Raw genomic sequence first — 13263 nt, forward strand, 5'->3', positions numbered from 1 at the left:
CACTTTTAAACATAGTTACATCAGTTACACGTATTAACTGATTCAGTTTTCCCAACAAAAATTAACTGCTTCAATTTCCCCAACAATCCTATGTGAAGGCCGATTATTATCCTTGATTTACAGACTAAGATATTGAAACTCAGACTATTAAGTAACATGTGCCAGAGAGCACACAGTTAATAAGGCAGCAAAGCTGGGAAGTGATCGTTGGCAAGAAGTTCCAGAACCTCCCACAGTATAATTTCATACATCTCCATCAAAATGTGCTCCAATTTTTTCTGTTGTGGAGTTTAGACTTCATTGTTTATCATGAGTTGAATAAAAATATATTGAAATGTGACACTGTCACGTAGATGTCGAAAGTGGACTCTGTCCCTGAGAAAATCATGCCAAGTTTCTAATTTATTCATGTGTCATCATAAAAGGCTACAACTAGAAGGAAGCTTTGTAATCATCTCAACAAAATTTGTTTAATTTTTAGAAGTAGGACATTTTTTTTAACAGAAGTTTTAGGTTCACAGTAACATCGAGGAAAAGTGACAGATTTCTCAGGTACCCTCTGCCCCACACGTGCACGCCTGTGTGCTCAGTCACTCAGTTGTGTCTGACTCCCTGAGACTCCTTGGACCATAGCCCGCCAGGCCCCTCCGTCCATGGAACCCTCCAGGCAAGAACACCGGAATGGGTTGCCATTTCCTACTCCAGGGAACACGTGCATGGCCTCGCTCATTATCAGGGTCCCCCAGCACAGTGGGACATTTGTTACAACTGAACCTACATTGACATATCATTATCACCCAAAATCCTTAGCTTACATTAAGTTTCACCTTGGGTGAATTACATTCTATGGGTTTCAACCCTTGTATCCATCATAAGGGTATCCTACAGAGTATTTTCACTGTCCTAAACCCCTCTGAAGCTTCCCAGGTGGCGCTAGAGGTAAAGAACCTGTCTACTAATGCTGGAGACATAAGAGACGTGGATTTGATATCTGGGTCAGGAAGATTCCTTGGAGAAGGAAATGGCAACCCACTCCAGTATCATTGCCTGGAGAATCCCATGGACAGAGGAGCCTAGTGGGCTACAGTCCATAGGGTCACAAAGAGTGGGACATAACTGAAGCAACTTAGCACACAAATCCCTCTGAGCTCCATCTATTCATCCCTTCCCCTCCAGACAAGTATTTCTCAAACTCTGAGTTATGGCCCACTAACAAGGTCCTGCTGACCATCGTGTGCTCAGTAATAACTAGTGTGGGATTAATTGTCTTGTCTCTTCATTCCAGTGAATCCTGCTTATGTGGGTGATGACGGTCTCGGCCCAGCTTATGGAGACCCACCCTTGTCTGGACATGATTGGCTCAGTTCACCCCAAGGTAAGGCTTCAGTGGACAATGACCAAAAGCATCAGTCCTGCAGAAGGAGCCTGTTCAAGGCAATGCAGACATTGCCACTGACTCTTGGCCTCTGGTGTAGTAACTGATGTGGCACTTTGTTAATTTATCACAATAAGTTTTATTCTAAACATGCAGAGTTTTTTTCTCCTTTGGATATCAAGGTGTCTTCGCTAGGACTCTTCTGGTTGCAAGTGACAGAAACCCAGCTCACCCAGGCCCAAGGCTTGTTGCTGCGGGAAGGATGTGGGTAAATAAAGAACAGAAGGTAGAATTGCCTTCCAGCACTTTAGTACAGAGCCTGGCATGGCGCATAATAGGTGCTCAGAGGTATTTGTTGGATGAGTTACAGGAACCAGGGCCTCTGGGTCTGAAGCCAGGAGCTCAGGGCCACCTGGACTCTCTTTTTCTCCATCTATTTCGCAGACAGCTTCTCTTTAAGCTTCACCTCATTCATCTCAACTAGTCAGGCCTTCTCTGCTGGCCAGGGAGCTTGACATCAGACACACACACAGCTCAGCAATCTCAAGGGAAATCTTCCTCTCTTTCTAGGCCTATCAGCCATTACTGCGGAACCTCTCTCCAGCCCCATTTGGGACACATGCCTACACATGAACCAGTCATTTTTACATAGGAAAGAAGGCTTGGGTCACATGTCCGTCCCATGGCTAATACATGTGTTGGTGAGATGGCAGTGCCTTGTTCAAAATTTTTCTGAAAAATCATAGAATTATTATGATAGTGGAGGGTAGGGGCAATCAGCTTGAAGAAGGCTTTGAAATTAGTTAGGAAGCTCTATAAGGATCACCGTGTGCTGTGAGGAAGTTCTGATCAGAGGCAGAGGCCGAGGAAATAAAAAAGCATCAGAGGAGAGAGGTCAGGGAATGCTGGAAGCTAGAGGCAAACCAGTGAATACCAAGGAATAAGTCAAAGACATCTTCTGTGTAACAACACATATTGTGGGGCCCCATGACTTGAAACTATCTCTCACCTTTTGACACCCGACCCTGTAGCTTCACTCTTTAAGAGGCTTCTTAAGGAGGCCTGTATCTTTCAAGAAATAGGTGTTGCCACTTGGGAGAGAACACCGTGGGGATATAAACAATCATGCTCTCTGTCTGTCTTCCACGAGAGCAGGGAATGGCTTTAACTACTGGGGAAAAGAAATGCCTTCAAACCTCTTAAGATGCTCTGTGGCCAATATGAAGATTAGGGCCTCTAGGTGGGAGAGGAGTCCCCAGAAGGCAGAGAGAAGTAAAGAAATAGAGGACCCAGACATGAACCTGGCTTTCTCTACCATTTTGCTTTACTAGTTCTGATTCTCAAATCATTTACAATTAACTGATGGACAGTCTTCTGATAGAGTGTCACTTTGGTGAATCATGCTAGCAGCTAGGAAGTGCCTGGCACTAGTAGGTACTCATAAATATTCATTTATGAATGAAGGAAGTAGTGAATGATACATTAGCATCTGCCGACAGGAAAGGACCAGGGTGAAGTAACTAAGGCATCTTGCTTTGAGATCAGACAGACTTCCGTTTGATCCTGAGCTCTTCTACTTGCTGGTTTTGTGGCCTTAAGCAAATTACCTTTTTGGGCCTCAGTTTTCTTAGTTATAAAATGGGGTTTATTACCGCACTTACTTCATAGGGTGATTGTGAAAATCAAACAATATATTCTATTTAAAGTAGTTAGCCTGCAGGTATTGTTACTGATAGTTATCATGTATTGTTTTTTACAAGGAACTTTTTTTTTTTGGCTGTGCTGGGTCTTTGTTGCTGTGTATAGGCTTTCTCTAGTTGCAGCCACAACTCTCCAGTTTTGGTGCACAGGCTTAGTTGCTCCACGGCACATGGAATCTTCCTGGACTAGGGATTGAACCCATGTCCCCTGCATCAGCAGGCAGATTCCCAATAATAGTAATTATCGTTGGTGTGGGGAGAAGGAAACAGTTCTATTGTTAGTCCAGTCCTGCCATTTATTGAGAGTATGATTAGGAGGGAGTTTAGTTCATTCCTCTGCACCTCAAATTCTCCAACTATTAAATAAACAGCACGGCCAAGGTGATTTCCAGATCAGGTCTGCTGGGCAGGGACTGTGTCCAGGTGCCCAGCACTGACATAAGACAGTGGTTTAGCAATAAAGGGATTTATTTTCCTTTTGTGACAAGAAGTATGCCAGGAACGAGTCCAGAGTTCTTATGGCACCCCTGCCCATGATACTCTCAACGTCCGAGGCTCCTTCTGAAGCGTCTTTTCCCACCACCCTCAGCTGGTGAATGTTTTACCCTCTTTTTTCCAAATGGCTGTATCTGGTCAGAAAGAAGGTGAAATGGTGAAATGCCAAGGGTTAAATCAGGCAAACTTTCACCCATTAAAGAGCGTTAACGGAAGCCACAATCTTGTTGGCTAGAATGGGGTCACAGGCCCATCCTAGGCTGCAAAAGGAGCCACTCTTTGCCACGAAGGAAGCTGGGAGAGTTCTAGCTGAGCGCAGTGGCTGCACAGGAAAATGAGGCATCTGTTGATGTGAGAGAAAGAGAGAATGGGTGTGGGAAGCAGACGGACAGCAGTGGGGCCACCCAGGCAGTCAGGAGATAGCAGCTGTTTCCCTGTAAACCCATCTGGATGTATATAGGCACATAAAACTAGAAATAAAACGTAAGTCTTGGACCAGAGGTACCAATTAAAAAGAAGACCTTGCCCTTTGATTATGAGTCATTTAGAAGAATCTCTGCCTTCTGTTTTTAGAATCCTATTACTTTAATGAAGAATTCTGTTTCTGGCCTTTTACCTAGCTACTGGGACAGAATTTCCACAGGAAAACACTCCTCTTCTTGGGGATCCCCCTCTGGTGTAGATGTGGGGAGCTGTACTGTGATTTGTGGGGGACTGGTTTTGTCCATCTCATCCTGGCATTAATAACTGTGGATGGGGCAGCTCTCTGTGACTGGCATCACTTTTCTGGGTGGTTCCCAACAATGCCAGTGTGACTGCTATATGAGGTCTTGGGAAGCTCACCTTGGTGCGACTTAAGGCTTGGGGGGACGAGAGATGCTTTCTGGTGGTCAAGTGAATGAAATCATTGTCGAGGTTGAGCATGTCTCATTGGGGGTCCAAAGCCGACCATCTTCAAGTCAGATTATTCCGGAAAAGACACTGGTGAACTCAAACTCCATCCTGGTCTCCTCCATTTCTGACAGCGATGTGACAGACTCTCAGATTTTCAGCAATCGGAGTGACCAAAAGGGCAAGCAGTTATTACGGTTTGCAACACTTTCGAAGGAATCGTTTTCTCAGACCCTTCATAACTCAGAAAACACAGGCTTAGGCACCCTTCATACTTCACACGAGAACATCCAAGGTGAGACCCTGGGGCAGAGGAGTTAGGATGGGAGCAACCCCTTCTAAGTTGCCCATAGGGATGTGGTTTTAAAACACTGAATAGAGTGAAGGCTTGGTAGATGACCTGAGGCTGCCTGGGACTCGGAAGGGGTCACTTTGAGAGGACCTGACGCCTAAGAAGGAGTTTTACCTTGATCAAGCTCATTTCACGTGCCCGGTGTTCTGCCTTTGTGTTATCCATCGAATTTAGTTTTATTTGCTTGCCACTCTCCGCACGTGTAATACAGGCATGCCTGTCATTTCCATTTGCTGAGGGACTGAGGCTCAAGGAAATTAAATGACATAGCAGATCTGGGATCAAATGCAGGTCTGCCTGATTCCCGAGCCTGATGCCTTAACCACCATCCCGAACTGCTTTGGACCCAATCCCTAGGTTCATGTATCACGCGATGCCTCTATTTGTCAAGTCCTCCGTGAAGCCAGGTCTTAACTGAGACCCTCCCTTGCCTCACAGCTCCTGACATCAAACACTGTTTCCCAGATGTTGTTTCTCTTTCTCCCCGTAATACTCCAGGCATGAAGTCCAGCCATTCTCAGTGACTTCTAAAAGGAAGGGGAAATCTATTCACACCAAAGCATTTTATGAGTTTAGCTCCTTTGTTGAAAGATGGGGCATCTCTTGTCACATTGCTGTCTCCCCGTATTTATGGGCTTTTTTTCCTTCTTCACCTTTATTCCTCTGTCTGTCCCCACGTCTCTCTTAGGAGATACTCCAATTCCTCATCTTCAGCCAAGTGATTTGGAGGCTCTCTTCCGGGAATTCTCCCTCCGCTTCAGCTATGTCACTGAGAGGAGGGTTCCCATGTAGCTCAACAACAGGGCCAGGAGCCAGCCACTCCTGCCATGGGCCCGGTGGCCCCCGCCGCTCCCCACCCCTATTATGGATGGGGCCAAGTGCCATGCAGACACAACCCACCCAGAGGGAGACAGCACTGCCTTTTCCTTGTTTTTTGAGTCTTGCTTTCTTGAGAAGGAAGAAACCTTTTTCATGCAACCCTTCAGCAGACTACCTCTCAGAATCGCCAATGTTATCACATACCTGGAGCTAAACAGGTCACCTGCTGGGGGCTGGGGCCATCGAGATAGACTCAGACTCACAGGGCCTGCTGGGCCCTGGCGATGAGAACCTGGAGGTGAACCCCACCCTGCAGAAGCCCAAGACCGTGGGAGGGAGGCGGGTAGATGCCTAAACTGAATTGGGATCCTATTAAAAAGGAGAGGTGATTGTGGGGTAGGTGATCACAGCATCTGCCATGTGGACCTAAAGTGTGAATCTGAGTTCTTGGGAGAGGAGAGGGGACATCATTCTAGGGGTGGAAGAGCATAAGACAACAGTCAAGAAAAGTAAAGAAGATGCTTGGGCCTGAAGCTCAGGGGGGTGAGAGAAAGTCATGCAGGAAATTACAGAGAGAAAAGAACCAGGTTGACCACACATTCTGGCTTTGCTGAATGTGCCGTGTCATAGGAAAAAGGAAAACACGGAATTGGAATTGCATACAAACTGTCATGTGCTTTGGCTTTGAGATGTCACATATGTATGCACCATCTTCTTGTTTTTATTTGTGACTTTTCAGCTCACCAAGTCTGCATATTCTTTCCTGTGCACTCATAAAAACATGCTCTAGATCTTTAGCACCATATTTTCAATTGCTATTATTCTGTTAAAAATTTTAAAAAAAATTAATCTCCATTTATTTTTCCTGCAGGACAAAAGTTGATCGAGTCTCTGATACCCATGACATCTAGAGACAGAATTAAAGCCATTAGGAATCAGCCAAGGACCATGGAAGAAAAAAGGAACCTTAGGTATGGACCAAAAGTTTTTTTCCTCGCACAGATTTCATGGAAACCTTAGTCTTCTACCTTTGTCTCATGTCAGAAAGATAAGAAATAAATGCAAAAAAAAAAAAAGAAAGAAAAAGAAAGAAACGCAAGGGAAGAGGCAATCTTCCTACCGAAGAATTCCACGTAATGTGTGTTGGTCACCTGGACTGTGGGCTCTGCTTAGTGACCTGCTTCCAGAGAGTGGAGGAGGGAAAGAGGGGGACATCACTTCCCGGAGTCAAGTCTGGCTAATCGTACCTGGGCCAGGTGCTCAAGACTAACATCCCCAGAGATAAGTTATGTGATCAAAGAGTCCTCTGTGTGTGTGTGTGTGTGCATGCATGCTTAGTCGTGTCTGACTCTTTGCAACCCCATGGACTGCAGCCCACCAGGCTCCTCTGTCCATGAAATTCTCCAGGCAAGAATATTGGAGTGGGTTGCATTTCCTTCTCCAGAGGATCTTTCCAACCCAGGGACTGAACCTGTATCTCTTGCACCTCCTGAATTGGCATGCATGTTCTTTACCAGTTTAGCCACCTGGGAAGCCCCCCATCCCCGTGTACTCTCTTCTAAAACCCACAACACTAGTCTAACCAGAGAAAAAAAAAAAGCAGAGAAAGCGTAATCAAGGGACGGTTTTCATAATACCTGAGCAGTATTCTTCAAAACTGTCAAGATCATCAAAAAGAAGGAAAGTTTGAGACATGGTCGCAGACTGGAAGGTTCTAAAGAGACATGACTACTAATGCGATGTGGTGTCCTGGACGGGTCCTGGAATAGAAAATGAGCATCTATGGAAAAACTGGTCAAGTCAGGATAGTCTGGAGTTTAGGTAAAAGTTACACACTGACGTTGGTTCCTTAGTTGCAACCAACCTACCATAGAAATGTAAGATGTTAGCAGAGGAAATGGTGAGTGGGAGATGGGGATTTCCTGTATTGTTTTTGTAACTTCTCTGTAAATTTTAAACTCCTCTTAGAAGAAAGGTGTGTGTAAGGGGAGAGTTCCCTGGTGATGCAGTGGTTAGGACTTGGCACTGTCGCTGCTGTGACCTGGGCTCAATGCCTGGTAGGGGAACTAAGATCCTGCAAGCCATAGCTGTACCGGGCAGGTGCAGGGGTCGGGGCAGAGAACGGGGACACAAAACCCAAACAAACAAAACCTCAGAAGCTTTCTAAGCCCAGGAGTTCAAAAGCAAGAGTGAGGGCTGTTTAAGCCTTCAGCCCTTCTTGCATTTTCATTCCTCAGCATTTTTCTTTTTGCAATTTGTAGGAGTTGACAGGGCTTCCCAGGTGGCACAGTAGTAAAGAATTCGCCTGCCAGTGCAGGAGACCCAAGAGATGAAAGTTTCACTCCCTGGATCGGGAAGATCCCTTGGAGAAGGAAATGGCAACCCACTCCAGTATTCTTGCCTCTTGCCTGGGAAATTTCATGGATAGAGGAGCCTGGCGGGATACAGTCCATGGGTCACAAAGAGTTGGACATGACTGAGCGACTAAGCACAAGGATGGTAGTGGAGTCGATGCAATTGCTAATAAATAATTGTATGTGTGTAAATAAATGATGTAATTGTTCTGAGGTTCAGAGTCTGGCAGGGAGAGTAGACTGGTCAACAAGTAACTTATAAATGATAGAATATCAGGCCAAATCAAGGTAGAAGGAGGAGGGAGGGGGGAAGGACTAGAAGATAACAGGACTAGAGTTAACAGTCCACTTGGGCAAAGTAGGGGACATCTGGGAACTAAGCTTTGGAAGATGGTGTTGTGGGGGTGGGCCTTTGGCTGGGCCAAAGGAAAGAGCCCAGAGCAAAGGAGAGTAATGAGTTCACGGAAAAGTAAAGAGAACAACTGCAGCTGGATCTTTTTGGAAATACTCTTCCGTTTCAAACTCTGCTTGGCTCTGTCTGTCACACAGTGAGGGCCTTGTGATGACCCAAAAGACTTCACAGCAGGATTTTCAATCTGACATTTGAGTCAGGATTATTCTATGTTTGGGGGGCTGTCCTGTTCACTGTAGGGTATATACAGCAGCATCCCTGGCCTCTAGATGTCAGCGGCACTCCCAACCCCCAGTCTGACAACCAAAAAATCTCCAGACGTACCCAAATATCCCTTGAGGCCAAAAATCTTCCTGGTTGAGATCCACTGTCTTCTAAGACCCCAGCCACTTACCCACAGTTATCACTCCCACTCTCTACCCTTCCGCTGCTCATTCCTGCCCATCCTGGCCTCCCTGGGGCTTCGAGTTGGCTGTTTCCTGTGTTCTGACAGTCCCTTATCCACAGACTAACCCCCTCTTCTCCTTCCAGACTTTGTGCAAATAAGGCGCTATTCAAATCATAACAGGGTCTTCATCCCAGTGTTTCCCCTCTCCTTACTCTGCTGTTTTCCCCTCCTCTTTCCCATAGTACCACTCACCTTCTATTATCTTATATTGTTTACCTACTTTATGGTTACATTTCTTATTTGTTTTCTTCCTCTTCCAACTAAGGTGTCTGCTCCAGCAGCTGGGGAGATCCGTCTGTGTCACCACCTGGGACTGTGCCTGGCACGTGGCAGGCACTCAAGAAATGCCAAGGGGATGGATGCATCACCGCATTGGTGTCTCACTTTCTCCTGCCCTTTCCCACAGGAAAATGGTCGACAAAGAGAAAAGTAAGCAGTCCCGTCGTATCCTGGAGCTCAATTGCTGTGCCCAGTGTCTGAACTCCATCTCACTGGTAAGTCGGTCTTTACTGAGGTCAGTAAATGGGCACAGAGGAGGGTGAAACCAGGGAGTGGGGAGAGTGGGGATGACAGGGGACTCACAGGAAGGAAAAACCAAAATTCAGGGCTGTTTCCTTGAAAGAACGTAGAAATTGGGTCAGTTCAGGTGTGGGGAAAACATGTGGGCATAGGAAGGTCTAAGGAACTGCAGAGTTATTTAGTTATTTGGGCGGCCTAGCTACTGTGAGTGTCGCCTTCAACAGCAAACCTAGGAAGATAATAAATAATAGTGATACCGACCCAGGTCCTTGGCCTTCCTCAATCAATAGAAATTGATAAGAGGCCAGATAAGAAATTCTGGCAAGTCTTTACTAGGGCCCTTGCAAAAACAAGTAGCAGGTTCTCTAGCTTGCTCCCCAAGGTAGGGGCAGGCTGGTTCCTAATATGGGCTGAGAGTAGGGGTATGTCCAGGGGAGTGGCGGCGATGATGATGCCATCCAACCATCTCATCCTGTCTCCCCCTTCTCCTCCTGCCCTCAGTCATGCCCAGCATCAGGGTCTTTTCCAATGAGTCAGCTCTTTGCCTCAGGTGGTCAAAGTACTGGAGCTTCAACCTCAGCATCTGTCCTTTCAGTGAATATTCAGAGTTGATTTCCTTTAGGGTTGACTGGCTTGATGTCCAAGGGCCTCAGAAGTGGTGGCCTCTTGCTATTGTCAGGCCTGTTCGGTAGGTATTTGTTGAGGGGCCGTCCAGCCCTCCACTTTGTGTCCACCCCCAGGCATACCGAAGGTTCAAGAACAACCTGTCAGAACTGCTCGATTCCATCAGCCTGTGGCAGAAGACGCTCAAGGTCATCGGAGGCAAGTTCGGCACCAGCGTCCTCTCCTATTTCAACTTTCTGAGGTGGCTTTTGAAGTTCAACATTTTCTCGTTCATTGTGACCTTCAGCTTCATCATCATCCCTCAGCTGACTGTGACACAGGAGAACCACCTCCAATTCACTGGACTGGAATTTTTAACCGGGGCGGTAAGTGCTCCCACACCTGGAGTTCATACTTGGAAACCCTGCTGGCGCCCTTCTAGGCCTCTCATTTGCCTGAGAGTCAACTGATGCGAAAACGGGTGTGTAAAATGCTTTCTCTTTTTCTCCAAAGTGACACACACACAATTTCGGGAGAATTTCTGTCTCCCTAGGTGACCATGTTAACAGTTCCTGTTGTCCAGAATCCTCTTCTCTGCACACCTATGGGCATGTTATGCACAGACATACACATCGTTTATTTTTAAACAAAAGATGAATTATTCGTATGGACTTCCTGTGACTTGCTTCCTTCCACCATCTCATATTGGTGTTCATAGATCTACCTTTTTTTAATTTTCCTTCTACAAAATACAGTGCTTCTTTAAAAAAAATTTTTCCTAGTATAGCAGAGAACAAATTAAGAAAAAGTCTATTTCACATTCACTCTTTTGTCTACCCCTCTAGTTTGGAGTGTATCTTTATCCACCACATTTTTCATCCTATACAGTCATAGATACATAGATACACAAGTCGATAATACTAAAATATTTTTTTAAATAAAAGGAGGGTGAGATAATACAAGTCTTGCTTTGCAACATTTTTTGCTTTACTCTGTATGTTGAGCGTGAATACACATCCATGTTATCCTCTTTATTAACAACCACAGTGTATCTACCAAGTGCTTTATTGGAGCACATAGCTCCCACCTTGTGAATTTACCTTCTAGAAGAGGTTTCTGCCACTGAGATTCTGTGGATAGACAAATAGCTCCAGAGCCAAATCTGGCTCACCACCTGTTTCTCTATAGCCTGCAAAATAAGGTTGGTTTCCACATTTTTGAATGGTTGGAAAAAAAAATAAAAGGGATAACCTGTTTAAATTGGAATGTAGTTGCTTTACAATGAGTTGGTTTCTGCTGCACAATGAAGTGAATCAGTCATATGTATACATATCTCCCCTCCCCCGTGGACTTCCCTCTCACCCCCATTGCCATCCTGCTCGTCTAGGTCATCACAGAGCGCTGAGCTGAGGCCCCCGTGCTATAGAGCCGGTCCCCACTAGCGATCTGTTTTATACATTGTAGTGTATACACGTCAGTTGTACTCTCCCAATTCATCTCACCTTCCTCTCCTCCACCCTCATGTCCACATGTCTGTTCTGTATATCTGCCTCTGTATTCCTGTGCTGCTAACAAGTTCATCTGTACCATTTTTTCTAGAGTCCACATATATGCATTAATATACAATATCTGCTTTTCTCTTTCTGACTTACTTCACTCTGTATGACAGACTATATCGATCCACATCTGTACAAATGACCCGATGTTGTTCCTTTTTTCTGGCTGAGTAATATTCCATTGTATATATGTACCACATCTTTATCATTCATCTGTTGATGGACATTCGGGTTATTTCCATGTTCTGTTTATTGTAAATAGTGCTGCAATGAACAATGGGGTATATGTATCTTTTTGAATTATGGTTTTCTCAGGGTATATGCCCAGTAGTGGGACTGCTGGGTAATGTGGTAGTTCTGTTTTTAGTTTTTTAAGGAAATAAGGGGCCTGTATAAATTAGAGGAACAAATTAGAGAGACCTGCAGGAAACAATTAGACAACTGTGGAAGGTAGAAAAGAACATTGGAATGTACATGTAGTTGTTGAATTGTTTCCTCCAGGTCTAATTTGTTCCTCAGATTTACACAGGCACCTGATTTCCTATCAATTGAAGTTTAGACCTAAAGACTTGGTTTGTTTCATTTTAAACACTTGGCCATAATACTTAATAGATGACAGAGGCACGTAACAACTGGCTGTCCTGCTTTTAGTCATTCTTGGCTTGGTCACTGGGTTCAGGTGGTATCACTGGGCCCCTCCATTGTAAAGTTGTGTTGCTTTGCAATTCCTTTCCACCTTAAGAGCCTTGTGATAAGACGTCTAGGTTCTCAGTGGCCTTGTTTGCCTCTTTCCTGGCAAACAAAATGTCTAAACTGACCAGTACAGGCTTCTTGTATACGGAAAAAGTAAACTCTACTGCCCATAGTCATTCATTGCTTTCTTGAGAGATCCACCTGACCTGGAATTTATTGTCCTTTTCAGGGTTATTTTACTAACACAGTGATGTACTATGGCTTTTACACCAATTCTACGATCCGGCATGGCAACAGCGGGGCCTCCTACAACATGCAGCTGGCCTACATCTTTACAATTGGAGGGTGTTTGGTCGTCTGCTTTTTTAGTTTGCTCTTCAGGTATGGAATGTTTGCATTTTCTGATTCTAAGCTCTTTATAGTTTTAGGAAAAATTTTAGAGACTCAAAAGTTACCGGGGGAACAGTTTCTCTGCAATTTCAACTTTCTACTCCTATCTAATCCTTTGTTGTCTTAGAACATAAAGCGTAAGTTTGGACAGAGGAAGAGAAATTTTCATGTGCTTTTAAAGAAATTGGTCAGTCTGAAAATAAGGATGCAGTGACTCAGGTAGTTTTGATGAATGGTTGTAAATTGACAGTTGTCAATGTTCAATCTGTTAAACCTGTTAGCTTAATAGGTCTTTGTAACAAAGTACCACAGACTGGAGGGCTTAATCAACAACATTCTTTTTCCCCTCAAATTCAGGATGCTAGAAATCCAAGTTCAAGATGTTTCAGCAGGTTTGGTTTCTCCTGAGGATTCTCTCGCCGGCTTGCTGACAGCCACCTTCCCACTCTCTCCTCATATGATCTACCCTCCATGCATATCTGAGTCCTAACATCCCCTTCTTATAAGGACACCAGCCATGTTGGATTGGGCCCACTTAAATGATCTCACTTTAATTTAATTACCTCTGTACAGATCCTATCTCAAAACCCAGTCAATTTCTCAGGTACTAGGGGTTATGTATATGTGTGTGTTAGTCTCTTGGTCATGTCTGACTC

General features: G+C 44.9%; 1 protein-coding gene across 5 annotated transcripts in view; it reads left to right on the forward strand.

The window, feature by feature from the left end:
- Positions 1–13263, forward strand: part of TMC5 (transmembrane channel like 5) — a 78058-nt gene that overhangs the window by 32739 nt on the left and 32056 nt on the right. For all 5 annotated transcript variants that reach the window (XM_043455747.1, XM_043455750.1, XM_043455751.1 and 2 more), the window contains exons 5-9: positions 1286–1375; positions 6504–6603; positions 9253–9340; positions 10106–10354; positions 12447–12598. In XM_043455747.1, the coding sequence (XP_043311682.1) occupies positions 1286–1375; positions 6504–6603; positions 9253–9340; positions 10106–10354; positions 12447–12598 (679 nt within the window). The remainder of the gene's footprint in view (positions 1–1285; positions 1376–6503; positions 6604–9252; positions 9341–10105; positions 10355–12446; positions 12599–13263) is intronic.

The sequence above is a fragment of the Cervus canadensis genome, chromosome 32, assembly GCF_019320065.1.
Source record: "Cervus canadensis isolate Bull #8, Minnesota chromosome 32, ASM1932006v1, whole genome shotgun sequence".
NCBI lineage: Eukaryota > Metazoa > Chordata > Mammalia > Artiodactyla > Cervidae > Cervus > Cervus canadensis.